The sequence below is a fragment of the Gymnodraco acuticeps genome, unplaced genomic scaffold (assembly GCF_902827175.1).
Source record: "Gymnodraco acuticeps unplaced genomic scaffold, fGymAcu1.1, whole genome shotgun sequence".
Classification (NCBI taxonomy): Eukaryota; Metazoa; Chordata; class Actinopteri; order Perciformes; family Bathydraconidae; genus Gymnodraco; species Gymnodraco acuticeps.
Genome location: NW_022989755.1, coordinates 137328 through 157129, shown reverse-complemented (window position 1 = coordinate 157129; position 19802 = coordinate 137328). Strand labels below are relative to the sequence as shown.

The window sequence follows — 19802 nt, the reverse complement described above, 5'->3', positions numbered from 1 at the left end:
GAGCTCAACAATGACAGCTCATCCATCAGCCACAGGGGTACTACTGAGCCTCCTGGAACAGAACCAAAATCCATCTTTATCCATCATGCATCACTTCTCTTCCCTCCTCTTCGGCCTCCTATTTTAGTACACGTTTTGCAGAATGTGTTTTTTTGTGTAGTTTTTGTTTCTTGTTTATCTCATTGCTCATCAGCTGAGAAGTGGCCAACTCTTTGCTTTAATGTTAAGTGGAGGACAAAAAAGACTGGATATAAAGATAATAGAGGACCAGCCACAAAATAGTTATAGTACACAGGGGGGGGGAATGATGGGAACAATACAATTAAACAAGAGTGAAGGGTCAAGGAGTGAAACAGAAAGGAGAATGATAATAAGAGTGTGTGAAGAGCATGTGTGTGTATGCGAACGGGGAGAGAGCGAGAGCAAGGTAAGCAGCAACACAGCAGCTGTCGACCTAATTCCTTCTTAACGCAGTGCTTGTGCTCTGATTAAGAAAGCGATCTGGCCTTTAATTTTCTCCCGACACCGGCTAATGTTCTGTATCTCAATCGCCTTTCCTAGCCCTTACTCTCACGACAGCCTGCATCCGCCTGAGTTCAGCCAATCAACATGCTCTAACCTGACCCAAGAAGTGTAAGAGGCGCTTCACAAAACAAGAACTTCGTAAATTGACCAAAAAACATGCGTCAAAGCTGAAGGGAAACAAATTGTGGATAAATCGCACAAATGAAAGGGCAAATAATAAAAAACGTCCATGTCACAGCAGTGTTTTAGCATGACAGATAATATATTAACCATCTTATAAATAGGACATATCTGCATCATTTAAAACACAACCAGTGTGTGTAAAGTGTGTACCAATTTGTTTTCATTTTGACATGAATAAAACTAAGCCAAACCTAGAAGGACCTTTGACTTTCAAACTCATCACATGGTTATCAGTGTCAAACCATAAGTTGGTAACCTCTGAAAGTTATTTTCACCAATCCAGTAACACAGTCACACTTAATCATAGTGTGGGTGGGCACAGAGAAAATAATTAAGACTCATCCAGGACCTTAAGACCAGCAAATGCTTGCAAAAAGTGAGCCACTTTACAACATGCTTGCACCACAGTTTCCTAGATAATCACTTGTTGACCCTTTTATGGTTTCAATAATTGTGATTGAGTTGGCCTGTTTTATGATTGGTTTGTCATCCCAAACAATGACCCACCCACAGCAGTGTGTATGTATTCAGGACATGATACTCAAATAGCAAATGTATAGTATCAAACAGCACGGTAAAAAACATATTGTGTTGAAAGTAAAAAGCTCTAACAAGACTTGTAAAGAGGCCATGTGACGTCAAAGTCAATCAGCTCGGTTAGTAGAAATCCTAAAAGGTGTTTAACTTGATTTTTCTTACCATTAGAACGGAACAACACTGGTTTAAATGTAAGAAAATATAGGGCTGGAAATGTGTTGGTTTGTATAGGCAACCCTTAAAGACAAATATGTTAAAACAATAACAAAAAAAAGGAGAGGAAAAGGAAAATATTGCTCAAGGAAGCATGAGATCATGACTTGGACATCTTGTGCAAATCTACAGCAGGGCTTGTTGTATTGAATGTTTTTTGCCGTCTACATAAAAAAAGAGGTTACAATATTAAGTGACATCAACGATTAATATCTGATTGGTCTTAACAACAAATTGGAATCAAAACCTGGAGTGTCAGTCCTCCCAGTGAATGTACATCATTGTTTTACCTTGGTACTAAAAGGAACAATTTGAACACCTTGCCAAGATGTAGCTATACTTCACAGTGCATAAAGCTGGGACCATAAATATAATGTTAGAAATGCACCTGTGTAAATTATCAAGCAATATTCCTAAAAAAAAATTATGTATTTCACAATGAAAGGGGTACAAATGCTCTGATAATGAAGTAATAAAGGAAATAAAGTGTTACATAATGGTCTCACTCAGCTTAGTTATTATTTGGTTCTTCTTAAAATAAAGTGTATTGAGACTCAACTCTTCCAAACAGGAACAGACAGAAGTATTGACAGCTTACACGGTTATTGAATTTGACAATTTTCTTTTGTTTTCTATCAAAGTGGCAGAACAAACATTTGGCTTATATGCTGTTGACACAAGATTTATCTCTGTACATACACAGAGTGGCGATGGATCTACTGTAAACACACACACACACACACACACACACACACACCACACACACACACACACACACACACACACACACACGACACTCGGACCGCCATGTGGAGTGTGTGCGAGAGACGTGGCGTTGCTAGGAGCACCAGGTTGTGTGCAGACAGTGGTAACAGAGTAGAGACGGCAGCAGCAGCCTGGCAGTGGAGAAGAAAGGAAAGGAGTGGAGCAATGCCAAGAAGATTCCCCCTGAGAGACTGTAGGAAGGGGAGACAGAGAGACAGGCAGAGAGGGAGAGAAACACGGAGACGCCACACCGATATGATTCTCCACTGAGTTGTAGAAGAACAATTCACCAAGACAAACAACATCTGATGGGTGATAATGCTGTCCTCTAACTTGGATATTACTCTAAAATGGTCATTAAAAGAGCCCCCTTATTTCAGATTATAGGGAAGAATATTATGGATGCACGGAAATGGTGATGGAGAAACAGCAGGAGGGGGAAGACGGCTTGCAAGGTTGACTGGAGGGAAGAGAAAGAGAAAGGGAGAGATGGAGTCAATCTGTTGGGGCTCATGTTTGCCGTCCCTCCTCATGTCACCCATCCGTCAGATAAACTGTTAGCCTATTTCCAACCATCACACGTCACTTCCTCACCTCTGCGCGTTACCCCGCTGCGCCTCTCCCTTGTTTTCTATTTGTTGTCTCCCTTTCCAATTTCTCTCTTCCTTCTTCCTCCTGTGCTCTTCCTTCCCTTATTTTGTCTTTAAATGGGGAGTCGTGTGAACAGGCTATGCAAATGAGATGGTTATTACCCCACTGCTCATCAAGCCGCGCAGAGGAGACATTAATAGGCTGATGAATATGCATGTGAATTTGTTAATTAAGTTAATTATTCTGCTGAAAATGCATTCGTCTTCCAAGGACATCTTCCCCAGGATTTCAACCTGCTCCACTCATTAGTCATGCGATATTTCATACACAGAGTGAGAAAGAGAGAGGGAGGAAGACAGTGGGAGGGAGAAGGAAGGGGAGAGGAGACAATGCTGTTTTTGGAAAGTGGGGGCAATGAACAGTTGGGTTTGTAAAAGTGTGGGGTAAAAATAATGTATCGTAATGTCATCAGTGCTCACAATGGGATGTGAAGTAACTACCCATAATAGCAAACCACATCCTGATTTCCAGATATGGCACATTATTCCCAAAGAGCTACGGTTTTTACTTTCACAGTTCTCCACATTTTTTGTGCCTGCTTCTACCTCACTGGTTACTTCACCCTAATTGCTTATTAAAACCCTCTTAAATGAACTTTTTGTGCCAACTTTCCAACACATTAATTAATTGTTGTAGCCAATTAAGTGCCGTTGTGCAAATGAGCCTCATCACAAATGGTCCTATAGGGCCGACCCCTCCTTTCTCTCTCACTTTCCCTCCATCTCTTGCACTTCCCTCCCTCTACCTCCCTCGCAGCTAGTCTTCCCAGCTGCCCTTGCACTTCAAGGCACTCGGTGCCAAAGAAGCAGAAAGTGTGTCCTGGTAATGCTTCACTGTTTTCTGGACCGTTTCCAGCCTTCAGGCTCACTGATCTCAAACTTGTATGATACGTGAGAAGCAAATGGCACAGTGTATTCCTTTTGTTTGGCACATTTATACAAGAGTCAGCTCAATAAAGCTGCTTGTAAACCAAGCACAAAACCTTATAGCAAATCTGTTATTTGGATTGTCTGGTTAATTTGTCTGGTGGTCGGTTTTTATTTATTCACATCAGGTAAAATGTGAGCTCACCTAGAGAGATGGTGAAAAAAGGAGGGTAGTCAACTTCAAAGCACTCAATAAGGTTGCCAAGCTGTTCACACGTCTCCATCCCCTGAGTTAAAACAGGAAACATGCAGAGGAAATCAAATACATGCGTTTATAGAGATGTTTCACAGGCATCCCCTTCAGCACCATATGATTTTTGACAATATAAAAATTGAGTCTGTCATACAATTGAGTTTGTATGCAGCGCTGCAACAATTGGTTGACTTATAGTGAGTAGTCTACAACAGAAAAACAATCACCAACTATTTTGATAATTTAATAACTATAGTCATTTTTCATGCAAGCATTTGCAGAGAATTAGCCTCTGAAATAGATGGTGACAAAGATGCTCTTCTCTTTTTTATGTCACATTAAACTGAATATCTTTGGATTTGGTCTGGCAAAACAAACTCTTTAAAGATATCACCTTGGATTTTAAGTCACTGTGAATTACATGTTTCACTATTTTCTGACATTTTATAGACCAAGTGTTTTATCAATAATAAACAGTTGCAGCCCTAATGTATATGCCCATTAATTCACTATCTTACATTCTACAATGGCTTCCTGTGTTGCCGCACTCAGTAGTTTGCCATTTTTAATTAGAACACATTCATAGTACATTACAATTCAAAGAAAATATTCTGTACGAAGAGAAGAAGAAAAACTATCATTAAGGCTCAAAGCTACAGTCAGTGCATTTCATGCAACATATTGCATAAAACTGAAAAGACAGATTGGCCATATGATTTAGAACTATCGTTTTTGAGAGGACAAGACGCCCTGTTTAAGCTCCTTTTTGTAGAAGTAGTGGCCTTCTTCAGTATAATACATTTCTACATCCTGATGTTAACAACATGAAGTGAGACCTCTCTCAGAATAGGGGCTGAACTTTCTTTTCTTTTCCCCTCATGTCTGGCTCTGCCTACTCTGCTGCCATTCGGACGTGGCACCGATGCACCCACCAGGAGGATTAGGGAAGGTTTAGCAACTCTGCCAGGCTTGCTCCCTGTGCCACCCCTTCCCTCTGCGCAGAGGGGGGTCCCGCTTGGCATGGCAAGGTGAACTAGCCTCTGATTGATGGGCATGGTTTCAGCTCCCCAAGGCCCCAAGGCCCGTGCCTCACTTTTCTTTCTCCTACTGCTGTCTTGGCAGCGGTGCCCACCTCCTCTCCATGCCAGGCAGCCAGCTAAAGCTCCTGGTGGGCACATCAATTACATAGCGGCACCTCCCCTCTTTTCTCATGTCTATCTGTGGGTCTGTCTACTGACTCAGACGATGCCAATATGGTCCCTCTCCATCTCCACTGCTGTCTAAAACTATCTTCTCTGTGTGTGGTTTAACACAAATATAGTTTTGCATATGCTCTAATGCACACATGTTCATGCACACACTCATTCTCCATCTCTCAGGCAGGTCATAATGGTTGGTGGGGAAATCCTCCCCAGAGAGCCCTCATTGCCACAGGCTCAGCTGTACAATAGGCTCAGGTGTGTGCTTGTACGTGGTGGCCTGTGCATGGCTGCTTTTGCTTAAATGTATGTATTTGTCTAATGCTTAATAGTCTATTGCTTCGTGTGGCTGCCTTATAAATGAGGGTATTGAAAGTTCATGTTGTAAGAAAAAAACAAGCATCATGTTGAATTTCTGCATTTGACTGTTTCTGATGTCGATTGTGAATATTTCAACCTTCCTTTGGATTTTTTGGGCGGATAGTTGCTCTTGGCAAATCATGAATCATTTACTCGCGGCAATCGTACGCCATCTGGAGTATTCATCAGATCATTGTCTTTTATTTTAAGCAGTCAAAGTAAAAAGGGATTTCAATTCGTTTTGAAGGAATAAAGAAAAAAGCATGTCTCGCTTGAAAAATAAATTGATAAATAAACAGAAATCTAGCAACACAGCAAACTGGCAATTATACCCTCTCTTTAAAAATGGGTCCGGACAAATGAGTCACACAATTAAATAAGAAAATTAATTGTTCTGAAGTAAATTACAAAGTCACAAATAAACTGGATTACATTTATGAAACAAACAAATCAACAACAGCGTGGTTCACTCACCAACTAGTATGGTGCACAGCATGGGGCTGTACGGAAGCCTGGAGGGGGACGCTGGGAAGTCGAAGCTGAAACGGGTAGCGTCTGTTATACTTCCATGTAGCGGCACCATGGCGGCGGGGCCCGGTGTTTCTATGGTGAGCGCTAGCCCTGCGAGAGAGCTTTCTCTCTCGGTCCAGCAAGCAGGGAATCAGACTCATGGAGAACGGATCAAATCTGAAGAGGCAACAGGTAAATTACGTGAATTGAATGCATGTTGGCTTTCTAACTGTTATTATGATGATCTGGTTTGCTGGGCAAGGCGACTCATGCTAACGGAGGCTAGCAGCTAACTTAGTCGACTCTGCAATAACGCTCATATTAAGTATGTTTTGGACGTATACATTGGGTCGAGTTTAGCTTCAATTTGAATTTAATAAGGTACATTCGTGTAAAAATAAGTTAATGCCACTGGTCATGTTTTGTAACGTAGTTAGCAGCTTGCTTTTTGTAGTTGTCCTCAAATGGCTAACGTTAGCAACTTGCTAACATCAACTTTGTGGAAACATTAACTTTAAGTACTCCATTCAGATCTAAAAAAGTAATCTAATGTCACCACACAAGTTTGCCTTATTTTGGGGTGTTGTGACGTACGTTACAATGCAATTTATCCCTGCTAAGCTACTCTAACATAACTAACAACCTGCAGCACAGTTGTAGCCCATTATGACAGATAAACAAAACATTAGCAACCGCTCAGTTGACACCATTCTCGTTGACCTGCCCGACACAGGCGCAAGTGGTGCTGATTAAATAGTTGTTTTTGGTATGTCATGTGACTTGATTGATTAACGTCTTTATGTGGTGTTTTGTTTCTAGTTTGCACAATTGATTACCCAACTAATCACAATATCAACTAACAAGATACATATATTGTTTGTGTTATTTATGTGGAGTTTACAAACGATGCTGTAGTAGTTTTCGTTGTGTGGAATAAACTGTCATTCAGTGCTGATCATAGCTACTTCATTTACATGAATACTACCTATAAATCACAAGTCACAATTATGTTGTGATAGTCCAATTACATCTTCTATGTAGATGTTTGTCAAATGTAAGAACCTGCAATACATTGATTAATAGTTTTCATGGCATGTTGTCCGGGTTGCATTTTAGTTTAAATGTTTTGAAAAACAAAATGAATTGAACATAATATTGGATAAAACTTCAATTATCCTTGCAAACTGATCATACGTAGTACAATTAGTTTGGGGTTTTTCAAAACGCTGAGATTAATTCAGTGTGGTGCCTTTGAATGTCTACGAAAATTGTTCATTCCGTTTTTTTAATGTGTTTTCTTGAACGTTGTATATTTTTTCAGAGGCGGAGAAGCAGAATCGCATGGCTGCTTTGCTGGAGAAGCTTCATGCCAAACACAATGCTGCAAGGCCATGGCAGGAGACCTGCAAGATTGTGCGTCTGGCCATGGTAAGACAGACACAACTTTCTCCTTCTTTTTTTATACCTAATATGTTTTGATAATGTCTGCATTTTCACAGTAAGTACTTATGTCAGCTGCTAATTCATGCAAAAATGAAAAAGCAACAATCAGTACATCTTCAATTATACATTAGTTTTAATGAGGATCTTGGAGGTAATTACTAAAGAGAAAGGTCACAAAACTTTAGGAACGTTTTCTGTTGGGTATGCATACAATATGAATTACTTGCTGTACCCTTTTAGGTGAGTAATTACATTTTAACTTGCAATTTTAAAAAGGTTCAGTAGTAGTATTCGTTTATTAGTCCCCAAGGGGAAAATGGGTTGCAGCACATCACAGAGGCATTTCAAAAAGTTAAGACAATACATCACTGACAACAACATAGACACAGATAAAAACAAACAGACATAAGAAAACCAGATATCGGCAGACATGACAAGGGGCCTATAGGCCCTCATTTGCGAAATAGGGGGGACAGGGCCAGACCAGCTGGGTAAACAGTGTGTCCTAGCCATCATTTGTTCAGGAGTTTGATGGCTTGTGGGACGAAAGACAGCCTAGATCTGTTCTTTTTGAAATAAGGGGCACGATATCTCCGCCCGGATGGCAACAATTCAAAGTAAGAGGCAAGAGGGTGCCTCAGGTCACTCACAATATTGTGTGCCAGTTTTAAAACTCTGTCCTTATATAAGCATTCTATATTAGCCAATGAGATTCCTGTCAATTTACTGGACAATGTTATGGCCCTCCTGACTGACTTTTTCTGTGCCTCAGTTGCGTTGCCGAACCAGCATATAATGCCGAATGAGAGCACACTTTCGATAAAAGCATGATAAAACATCTTCACCATTCTGTTGCCGACATTAAAAGACAATAATTTACGTAAAAAAAACATTCTTTGTTGAGACTTAGCATTTATTTTCTCAGCCCAAACATCCCATCTGAGCTTGTGGTCAAGCACGACACCAAGATACTTGTACTCAGTGACACATTGAATGGGCTCACTATTTAATAAAAGAGTAGGGTTGGGCGATTGTGCTATTCTAAAATCAATTTCCATCTCCTTTGTTTTTGAGGTGTTTAGAAGCAGGTTTGACTTCTCACACCAGTTAATAAAGAAGTCAAGGACAGGCCCATGCTCCTCTTCCTCATCAAAGAGGAGGCTGACCAGGGCCGTATCATCTGCATACTTAATAAAGTGCCTATTGGGAAAAGTGCTGATGCAGGAGTTGGTGTATAAAATAAACAAAAGAGAGGATAAGACACATCCCTGGGGTGAGCCTATCCAGGTAGTTATTGTGTCAGAAAGTGCCATGCCTATTTTGACCTGCTGAGTTCTACAGCTGAGGAAGTCAACGATCCAGGAGATCAGACCAGGTTCAAGTGAGAATTCTTCAGTTAAAATATTTGCTAAAATACTTGGCTTAATGGTGTTAAAAGCTGATGAGATAGTTTTAATGAGGATCTTGGAGGTAATTACTAAAGAGAAAGGTCACAAAACTTTAGGAACGTTTTCTGTTGGGTATGCATACAATATGAATTACTTGCTGTACCCTTTTAGGTGAGTAATTACATTTTAACTTGCAATTTTAAAAAGGTTCAGAACACACATACTATACACATATTGTAGAAAAGTGTTTTTGACAATCCCTAATCAGTACCCACCAGAGAGACTACCAACCTGTTCAAAATAAATGTACAGCAATTAATCACATAATTGCACAACAATGTTTTTTACTTTAATAATGTACCTGCTGGGCCTGTGAAACTATAGTGGTGACATTTAAATCCCTGATTTATTGCGCTGACTAAGCCAGTGCAAGATACACTTGAACATTACATATTGATGAAGAAGCATTTTTATATTTTCTCTGCAATCATCTAATTCCTCTGTTTTACCTTATACTGTGTTCCAGGAGAAACGCTTACTGATAACTGCTGCAGGTCACCCGCTCATGCTCACCTGCCTGGAGACCCTGCAGAGAGCGCTGAAAGGTGAGGCTGTCACCTCCAAGGACAGAAACACATGGAGAGCAGGGCAGCGTTTTTCATTAGAATGTGTTACTTTACTATGTGGACTCAAACAAATGAGAAACTGTTTTAGGGCTAGCTATAATGTTAAGGTTATTTCTTACAACCAATCACCATTACCTGAATGCAGCAAACTTCAATTGACCTTTGCTTTAGGTGACATGCAAATGTATGGTAGGAAGATTGGGCAACATTGTATAACACATGATAGTCTCATTATATGATTTTAAAATGTCCCCTTTTCTCTGCCTTCTTTTTCAGTCTCGTCTCTACCCTCCATGACAGATCGTCTAGAATCCATCGCTCGGCAAAACCTGTGAGTTATTTTCCTTTTCCAAGTACAGGACATGCAGGCAGATTGCAGATTATTGTGGTTATTTGGTTTCCTTGTATTTATCTATTGTAGACTCAGTCAAAACATAAATAAGGACATGGGCAGTTTTATTTCCTGTGCCATCCACAGATTTCTTAAACATCTAAGTAATCGTTATATATGACTTTAGTGCTGAAATAATCCCCAGAAAGGTCTTATCACTAGACGGCCCCATATAATATGGCTGTGATTAACATCCCAAAACCTTCCCTAAAATTGTCATTGTCATTGTCAAAGTCAAACGAGTCACCCTCTCAGTCATTCCCTGCTTTTTGTGTGTGAACAGACTTGGCTCTCACCTCAGCCCATCAGGGACAGAGTGTTACATCACGTCAGACATGTTTTATGTGGAGGTGCAGCTGGACACAAATGGCCAGCTAGTGGACGTCAAGGTGGCTCATCAGGGAGAAAACCCTACGGTCAGTTTACTGCAATCTCTATTAGGGCTGCTCGATTATGGCAAAAATCATAATCTCGATTATTTGGGTCAATAATTGATATCACGATTATTAAAAACGATTATCCATTTACTTTGAAAATGTATTCAATTTATTGGAGAATATTTTTTTGAACAGTATGTTTTTAACAGTTGATTACTTTGAACTTTAAGTATAATTCAACTGAAAAATAAATAAAAATAATTTGAAAAAGTTTTATTTCGATTACGTTGTTTTCGTAATCGTTGCAAGCCATAATCGTAATTGCGAATAAAATACGATTAATTGAGCAGCCCTAATCTCTATATAAGCCCATAAAGTGGATTAAAATAACAGTCAAGTAAGTTGTTGTTTATCATACATTTTTATACATGTTCTTAATGTGTTGATCACAGAGTTGTCCTGAGCTGATTCAGCATCTAAGGGAGAAGAACTTTGAAGAGTTTTCCAAACATCTGAAGGGACTGGTCGAACTCTATAAGCTCCCTGGGGACAAGTAAGTAGACCTTTTAATTAAAGGCACTTGTTTTATAAGAGAAACACATCTTGTCTTTATCATTATTATTGTTTTTAATGTCATGTCATCTCTGTGTTCCAGTAAGCTGAAAACCAAGATGTATATAGCCTTGCAGTCTTTGGAGCTTGACCTCACCAAGATGATGCACATGTTTAGGTAAGTTCACAAAATCCCTTTTTGTTACAATGTACATCATCCATGTATGTCGGCTACTAGTATTTCAAATATTTGATATAGATATTCAATATTATTTTAATATAATTTAGAGAGTCATGCAGAAAAGGGAAACCTAAAAGCAGTACCTGCGTATTTTTAAGGGTGTAATATTACATTTTCTACCTCTAATTCTGTGTAATTTATCAGTTTACTTGGTAAAATAATATATATCTTGCAGTATTATAAATAACTACCTGTAGTGTTATACATTGACTTAAAAGCCTGATGGAGCTTACATGTTTTGTAATGCAATAACCTTTGATTGATATGCGTTTTATAGGTTGGCAACCAGTGCTAATGCAGTGGAGACTATTCTCCATGGCGGTGTGGGCCTGTTGACTGCAAGAAGTGGTGGCCATCTTGTTTCTCTTCAGTGTTACTTGTCCCCTTTTGACATATTTGAAGAGGGACCAGACTCACAGCTAAACTCACCCGACGGCATTGGTAAGTGCACAGAGAGAGTTGATCACTTCATATATTTAGAAAGGATAAGAATGGGAACTAACATTGCAATGACTAGCCATTTGATTGTCTAAAGACCCCTTGTGTGACCTGTCATTTGTCTCCTTGTCTGGACTTTTGGGTCATCTTTGCAGTTCCACGCTCTCTGGGTGTCAGTGTTTCTGTGACAATCGAGGGAACCACCGCTACCTATAAGCTCCCAATTGCCCCACTCATCTCTGGATCACACCCCGTAGATAACAAGGGGTAAGAAAGTCCAACCCTTTATTAGAGAACTTGCACATGTTCCCTTGTAAATTAGGCAATACAAGTTATTGTTGTGTCCCAATGCAGAAGTAGTAGAAGAGAGGGACAGCTGATTAATTTATTGTTGGTGTATTTCAGGACACCTTCCTTTTCCACTGTGACCAACACAAACTGTGTGGACCTGCCAGCTTGTTTTTTCCTCAAGATGAACCGCCCAATGCCTTTCTCCCTCTCCTTTATTCAGAGGCTGGGCAATGCTACTTGTGAGTTTACCTCTTGAACACCATATTCGATGTACCTACAGGACAACTTTCATTTTATTTTTTAATTTAAACTTGAAGCTCTTTCCGTGTTTTCCCAGCGATCCCAGTGTTTGAGAGCCCCCCCGCCCTCTCACCTCTCTGCCAGTTAATTGTGCAGAGCCAGCGCCAGCTTCGTGAGGAGGGCAGCTCCACGCCGCCACCTTCACGGAACATGCACTTCTATTTTGTAAGCAAACTTATGCAATACCACCACAACCATAACCATACCTTTTTTTAAATCTTAGTTTCTTACAACATCCAGCCTGTTCTTTATGGTTTCATGATTATTCCATGTTTAAAGAAATGTAAGACCTCTTTGTTGGAATTTAAGCCTGCTTTATATATATATATATATGGGCTTAACAAAATCAACATGACTATATTACTATGGAGCTATCTTCTGGTGAACAGAAATGTAGTCAAATTACATTTTTTCTATTCTTTAGATTAATTGAGGTTCTAGAGGTGATTAACTGCTCATTAACAAATACATGTATGGTCTGTAGGTAACCTTACCTTAACCCTGTCAAGGAAAACATGGATATATACAAATAAAGACACACAGCCAATACACCCAGTATTAGATTTGTAATTCACATAAATCACGCTGTTTTTATGCTTTTCTCAGGCGTTGCCAGATCAGCAGCACTGTTATTTCCTGAATAGTGATGCCCCGGTGCAAGATGGTCACTCTCTACAAGGAGTTCTGGTGACCAAGATCCCCTTCCGCCACCCGGCACAAGTGCCCCTCTTGTTGGATATCATCCGGCACCAGGCAGCCTATAACAACTTGATTGGCAGCTGTGTGAAACGCACTTCCATCAAAAATGGTAAATATCTGGCCCTCATTGACTTCACTGTATTTAGACAATCAACAACATGTACTGGTTTTTTTTGTGTGTTATGTATTAAATCACATTTGATAAGTAATTCACATTTGCTGTTATTCCCTCAGATAGCGCAGGCCTGCTGCAGTTTGAAGTATGTCCTCTCACCGACTCCAGTTTCAGCGTCTCGTTCCAGCATCCAGTCAATGAGTCGTTAGTCTGTGGTAAGCATTACCTAATTAACTATTTAATTAAAAAAATCTAAGCATATTGAGATGAAACTTTAACAATGTCCTCAGATGAAAGTGATTCTAAAATGTTCTCTGTCTTATCTGACCTTCTTTCTCCAGTGGTAATGGAGGTGATTGACTCCAGACAGGTGTCATGCAAGCTATATAAAGGACTGTCAGATGCTCTGATCTGCACTGATGAATTCATCACCAAAGTAGTCCAGCGGTGAGTTTCCTTCCTTGTAGTAATTCGTTAATATGCTGATTTCTCTGAGTCCAACATAATGTCTTTACATGTATATTTTTTCAGTTAAAAACCCCAATATATTCAGTTTAAAATTTCAAAAGATAAAAGCAGTCAATCTTCATATTTGAGAGGATTGTTACAACAATATATATATATATATATATTATCCAAATAGTTCGCAATTATTTTTAAACTGAAAGACTAGTCAACTAATTGTTGCAGCTCTAGTATGTTTTTCATGGTAATTGCTTCCTTCCCCCTATAGATGCATGTCCATCCCAGTTACCATGCGGGCAATTCGAAGGAAAGCAGAGACCATCCAGGCAGACACTCCAGCTCTCTCCCTAATCGCACAGACAGTGGAGATCATGGTGAAGAATAACTTGCCACCCTCCGGTAGTCCCACCTACAACATGGACGGCGATGGAACTAACCCTATGGGACTGCATGGGCTCGCAGAGGGCAACACACCAACCGGAGGACCCCCTGGGGGACATAATTTTGGAGGTCAGATTGCTCCTCTGTTTGGGGCTTCCCGCGGAGAAAGGCAAGCCCAGGGAGGAGAGTGCCTAACCCAGGGTGGGCTGGCTGGCCAGCAACAACAGCAGGCTGGTCAAGGCCATATAGATGACTTCAACAAAGTCACTCAGAATCCAATACTGACAAGTCTGTTACAGATAACTGGAAGTGTGGGTTCTAGTCCCAGCTCCCAGAATGCAACACAACCCCACCAAACTCCACCTGAAACATCCTCCCCTGCCAGCAACACCAAGAATCATCCTATGTTGATGAACTTGTTGAAAGACAACCCCACACAAGATTTTGCTGCGCTCTATGCTTCTAGTCCATTGGAGAGGCAGAATTCTTCTGGCTCCCCAAGGACCGAGAATGCGGGTGCAGCATGCCCTGGAAGTAATTCAAAAGGAAAGAAAAAGCGCCCACGGGGGACAGAAAAGGGTGGTGTTATGTCTGGGACTGTCCCAGGTGGTGGAGGTGCCGGTTTAGGCATGAAACTACAACAGGGATCCCAGCTCCACCATCAAGTCTCGCATGAGGATGACTTCCACCGTGAGCTGCTCTCTATGGATGTGGATGCATCTCAAAATTCTATCTTTGATGTTAATCTGACTGGTGATGGCCTAGACACGCCCCATAGCATCACTCCAGCACCTAGCCAATGTGGAACACCGCCCTCTGGCCCCAACATGCCTTATTCACAGTCTCATGTCCAGTCTCAACAACCACCAGGATCTGTCCCACCTCGTATGGTCCGCCTCTCTAGCTCCGACAGCATCGGACCTGATATCACAGAAATCTTGTCAGATCTGCCCGAGCAGACGGGCAAAGGCAGTTGTGGGAGCCATGGGCAGCACCCCATGGGAAGTGGTGGGGAGGATGGAGGCCCCCTAGGTACCCCCATCCGTGACTCCTCCAGCTCCGGTCAGGGCAGCGCAGTGTTTGACTCGGCAGACATTTTTAACACCAACAGCAATGAGAATCCTTTCACTGATGCTGCTGACCTGATTGCTGAGGCAACTGCAACTGCTGCCACTCCCAACAGCGATTCTTCTTCCACCAACTTCTTCCATGCTGCTGACTTCAACCCTGACCTCCTCACCTCAGGCCATGGCTTTCCCCAGAACTACTTTGACGACAGCTCGCCAAGTGCAGATGGAGACATGGACCTTGTCAAGGGTTTCGGGGGAAGTAGCCAGCAGAATACTCCAGCAGGAACACCACAGAATCCCACTCCTCATGGGCAGAGCACCCCCGAGCCATCGCTGAAGGACCCTTTTGATATGGGGATAGTTTTCGGAGGCAACAGTGGTAGTGGTAAACCACTTCTTGTGCAAGCTCCTGATCTGGGAGACACACATGGCGGAGGGTCACAGAGCCCCCTCCCAATAGGCCTTGCTGCAGCATGTGCTGATTTTAAAAGTGCAGAACCCAAAATTAAACAGCAACAGGGACTTGTGCGACCGAAAGATGAAAATGGGGGTAGCGGAGGGAGCAGTTCTGGGATGGGGATGGGGATGGGGAGCACTTCAACAGAGGGCAAACAGGTAAAACGTAGCAGGACCCCATCCAGTGAGGGAAAGTCTAAAGAGAAACCTCCCAAACGCAAAAAGCTGGACCCTGATGGTAAGTCCCCCTCTCACAGCTCAGGGGGGCGGCCCTACACCCCTCCTAGTGGGGGCTCAGGCTCTGGGGGAAGCATAAGTGGAGGAGGCTCAAAGTCTCCTGGTAGTTCAGGGCACTCACAAACTCCTCCCGGTGGTGCCACTCCTCCAATCCCCAAAATCACCATTCAGATTCCAAAAGGGACCATAACTGGGGGCAAAACATCATCCCATAGTGGATACACCTCCAGCAGCTCAGCCTCTAGCAACACAGGTGGAGCAGGAGGAACCAGCAGCAGCAAAAGCCATCATTCTCACTCGTCTTCCTCTGTGAAAATCAAGTCCAAAGAAGGCTCCACGACACAAGGCAGCAGCAGCAGCAGCAGCAGCTCCAAGCCAGGAAGTGCAGGGATGGGGAGTGGAGGTGGGCCATCCCAATCTAAAGGCTCCTCCCAAGGAATTAGTGTTGGTAAACCAGGAACCTCCCCAATCACCAAACATGGGCTCTCTGGGCCTGGAGGTGTTAGTGGTAGTGGGATTGGAAGTAGTAATAAAATTAAGCCTCAGGGGGGGAAGCCTCCTGGGTCACTTATGAATCCCAACATAAAGCCCAACATCTCCCCTTCTCACTCCCGCAGCTCTGACAAATTGTCCTCCCCTATGAAGATGCAGCAGTCCCAGGTTCCAGGAACACCTCCTTCTTCCAAGGCCAAATCACCAATGGGCTCCGGAGGCGGCAGCTCTGGAGGTTCCAAGTCTTCTTCTGGTGGAGGCATGAGCTCCCAGAAGCCCATTGGTGGGGGCTCCTCTGGTCCAGCATCTTCCTCATCCTCGTCCAGCTCTTCCTCGTCCTCTGGTTTGATGACCTACCCAGGCGCCTCCCAGTCTCAGTATGGGGGTGGTGGAGGGGGAGGAGGGTCAGGAGGATGTGGAAGTGGAAGCAGTGGTGGAGGAAGTGGAGGCGGAAGTAGTGGTGGGGCTAGTCAGAACAATGCAAACAATCCCAACGCCAAAGGGAAGTCGCCCAGTCGAAACAAGAAACCCTCTCTTACGGCAGTCATCGACAAACTGAAGAGTGTAGGTGGAGGAGGTGTAGGGGAGGATGGTTGTGAGATAGGGCCACCAGTAACTGGTCCAGGATCTGCTCCTGGTGGTGGTCCTGGGAATGTTCCCGGCAGTGGCCCTTCCAACGTGGGTCCTTCCAAGCATAGCTCATCATCTCAAAGTGGCGAGTATAAGCGGGAAAAGTCCGATAAGGAGACAAAACCTAAAGTGTCTGTTTCCGGTGGCAACAGTGGGGATAAAAAGCTGATGGACCCAAAAGCAGGAGGGGGGAGTGCAACCGGTCTGGCCAAAATTATCATTAGCAAACCTGATGGGGGCTCACCAAGCATCAAGGCCAAAGTGACCCTTCAGAAAACAGGGGACGGATCTGGTGATGCCTCTATGCGTCCTCAAATTTCTAGCCTCAAAGCATCGCCCCTCTTCAGCGGCTCCACTCCCAAGCATGACCGCTCCTCCCCGAGCCACAGCCGCTCGCCAGGATTCACCCCGCTCAACCACGACAGCGAGAGCGAGTCGGGCAGCAGCTCAGTGGCCGAGAAGTCCCACCAGAACAGCCCGAGCTCAGACGACGACCAGAGCGTTCGCCCGCTTCCCCCCCAGGACTACATGAGCTCCATCCCTCACAGCTCAGGGGAGAAGCACAAGAAACACAAGAAGGAGAAGAAGAAGCAGAAAGAGAAGGAACGGGAGAGGGACAGAGACCGAGATCGGGACCGGGACAAAGAGAAGAAGAAGTCCTCGATGTCCATGGGGCCGTCATCACATCCCATAAAAGCAGACAGTTGGTCCCGGTCACCCATCTCTGCTTCAGATTCCTCTTTGTCCATGTTGGGGTCAGAGCGTCCATCTCGGCCTAGTCCAATGTATATGAGAAATGAAGACGACGACCTCATGGACTCAGCCCTCACTGGCAACCTTTAATTTCATTAGGTTTTTCTCACGTTTTTAACACATGCCTTTAACATACAAATGCAACTTCTATTTATTTAACTCAAACCACAATTGGGAACTTGATACAAGGATATTGTGGTTCTCTGAGTGATCATTGTCCTGTTTTAAGCTGTGTTTTAATGTCAGATTGTACTGTTTCAGTATCAGTGTATAGTATCAGGGGCTTGTGATAACAGTGGTTTTTGAAATCCCAAAACATCAACTGCATAAAGCTTCATTAAGGAACTGGTTTTAAACAGTATATATAACAAAAATGGACAGTACATTTCTCTTCACAGTTAATGCATTTGCCGCAGTTCATTATTTGTTGTTGCTACAAACAAACATACCAGAATGCCACTAAATAAGTATGACATCTAAAAAAAAAAGAAGTATTTTAAAGAAAGAAGTGTACAGTGTTCAGTTGCCTTTTCTTTCTTTTTTTAGATACAACTTGGAATTTTTAGATTTTGATACATTTAAACTGTTGATGTGTAAGTTAGTGTAAGTAAAAGAAGACTGCAGATGATGATGATAAACAAAGAGACATGACGGTCATTTTTTAACTGTAGAAGTTTTGGAATCTTGAAATAAACATTTCGCTTCTGGAAAAACCTCACTGCCACGTTTATTTTGTAGGTATTTGCCCATATTCATTTACAGTAATAGTCTGTAATACTACGTTGATTAAAAATGACTGTGATCATTACACTTTTAATTTTAAACGAGTGTGTCGAGATAGGTTATGTATTTCTTTTCCACAGCTCTTCCACAAATCTACACTAGATGGCAGCACTGCATCAGGTTGCTCAATCTGGGTTTGCAAAATCACATGATACTTGGTAATGAGTAACACACTCCCAGAGGTAATTTGCAGAGGTTAAATGACATTTCACGCCTTTATTCACAGGTGTTGGAGGAGAAGATTGGTGAAAAGATGCAATATGGACTGAAAAGCCAAAACAAATTACATAAAATGCTTTAGGGAATGTCATCCTTGGATAAAATAAAATATACAAAACTTCTTCTTTGCATCATCCAAGAGACCTCTTTGTTACAGATACAAGAGGCTAAATAAGATATCTCAATGAAAGGGCTTAAACATTAACACAAATGTAGATATACTCCAAGACATGTGTGACTTTAAAGCAACATTACATCTAACCTAAGATGCTAAATTTATAATCAAAATGATTAATGAGACTCAACAATGAGGCTAGTGTTGTTGTTGAAGTGGCAACCTAATGTCACAGCTTTGTGTTACAGTGTAAAAGATGTGTGAAATACTCACCAAAATATACTGTCCTCATCTTGAAAAAAATGTGAATTAAGTTACCAAAATTAGAGTTTTATTTTCGAGTTGGACCCCTTTTTTTCTTGCATTAAATTGATTATTTATACCAGTAAAGATCTTCCCAAGAAAATAAGCAAATATCAGAGCAGAGGTTTGACAAAATAAACCCTAGCACATGTCTACCTTCTTTTCCTCTTGAGACCCTTCATATTTCTCCACCCCCAGGTTTAGAATAACCTGTTTTAGAAGGTAATAATAATAATACATGGGACTTTTATAGCGCTTTTCATGAAGAATCTCTGATGGATTGGGGTAGTGAGTTCCAGAGGGTGGGTGCAGCAACGGAGAAGGTAACGGCTGTTCCGTTTCAATGCATTGTAGATTTTAAAATAAAATACCAGAATGCAGTATTGAAGTAAATCAATAGAATATATGAATGCATAAAGGCAAAAAAAACAACCTTCGTGTCCCAAGTGATGCTACAGGGAACCAGACCAAGTCAGCTGATCTTCTGAACCATCGTCTCACTTTCCTCCAGGTCTGCTGACTGGGCTGTTTTTTCCCCATGAGGCCCTGCAAAACTGCTTAGCTGACACAAATGAATGGAGTCTTTTTATGTTGAAAAATAATATTCCATTATGTATTCTCGGACAACATGACAATTGGCTCAAATTACAAAAGGACATCTTGAACCGTGCACTTTAATAGGCAGCAGCAAGCTTTGGGCGACTGCATAGTAGTTGGTTGGCTTTCCATTTGTATGAGTCCCAATGCGCCCAGCTGAAGGGTCCAGAGGGAGGTCCTCTAACCCCATTGTACTGTATTATGTGCTAACTCGCACCAGGGATGGATACTATTCAGCTAAATACTGCAGCATCACTGCAGGAGGTTGCTTGAATGTCGTCACTTCCATTATGGTTTTATCTGTACAAATATATCACGCTTCTTCCTGCTATGACATGCAGCACATTGTTAGGGGTCTATAGGAAATCTCTTTCTTAC

At 42.1% G+C, this 19802-nt stretch overlaps 1 protein-coding gene across 1 annotated transcript; it reads left to right on the top strand.

Moving 5' to 3' along the window:
• Window positions 1-6086: 6086 nt before the first annotated feature.
• Window positions 6087-18125, top strand: med1 (mediator complex subunit 1). Its single transcript, XM_034211166.1, has 15 exons — window positions 6087-6254; window positions 7384-7490; window positions 9420-9498; window positions 9796-9850; window positions 10194-10326; window positions 10740-10840; window positions 10943-11017; window positions 11358-11521; window positions 11674-11785; window positions 11924-12048; window positions 12147-12274; window positions 12716-12917; window positions 13043-13138; window positions 13265-13370; window positions 13657-18125. Exons 1-15 carry the CDS (start codon window positions 6134-6136, stop codon window positions 17495-17497), a joined length of 5445 nt encoding a protein of 1814 aa, XP_034067057.1. The 5' UTR covers window positions 6087-6133; the 3' UTR covers window positions 17498-18125.
• The last annotated feature ends 1677 nt before the right edge of the window (window positions 18126-19802 follow it).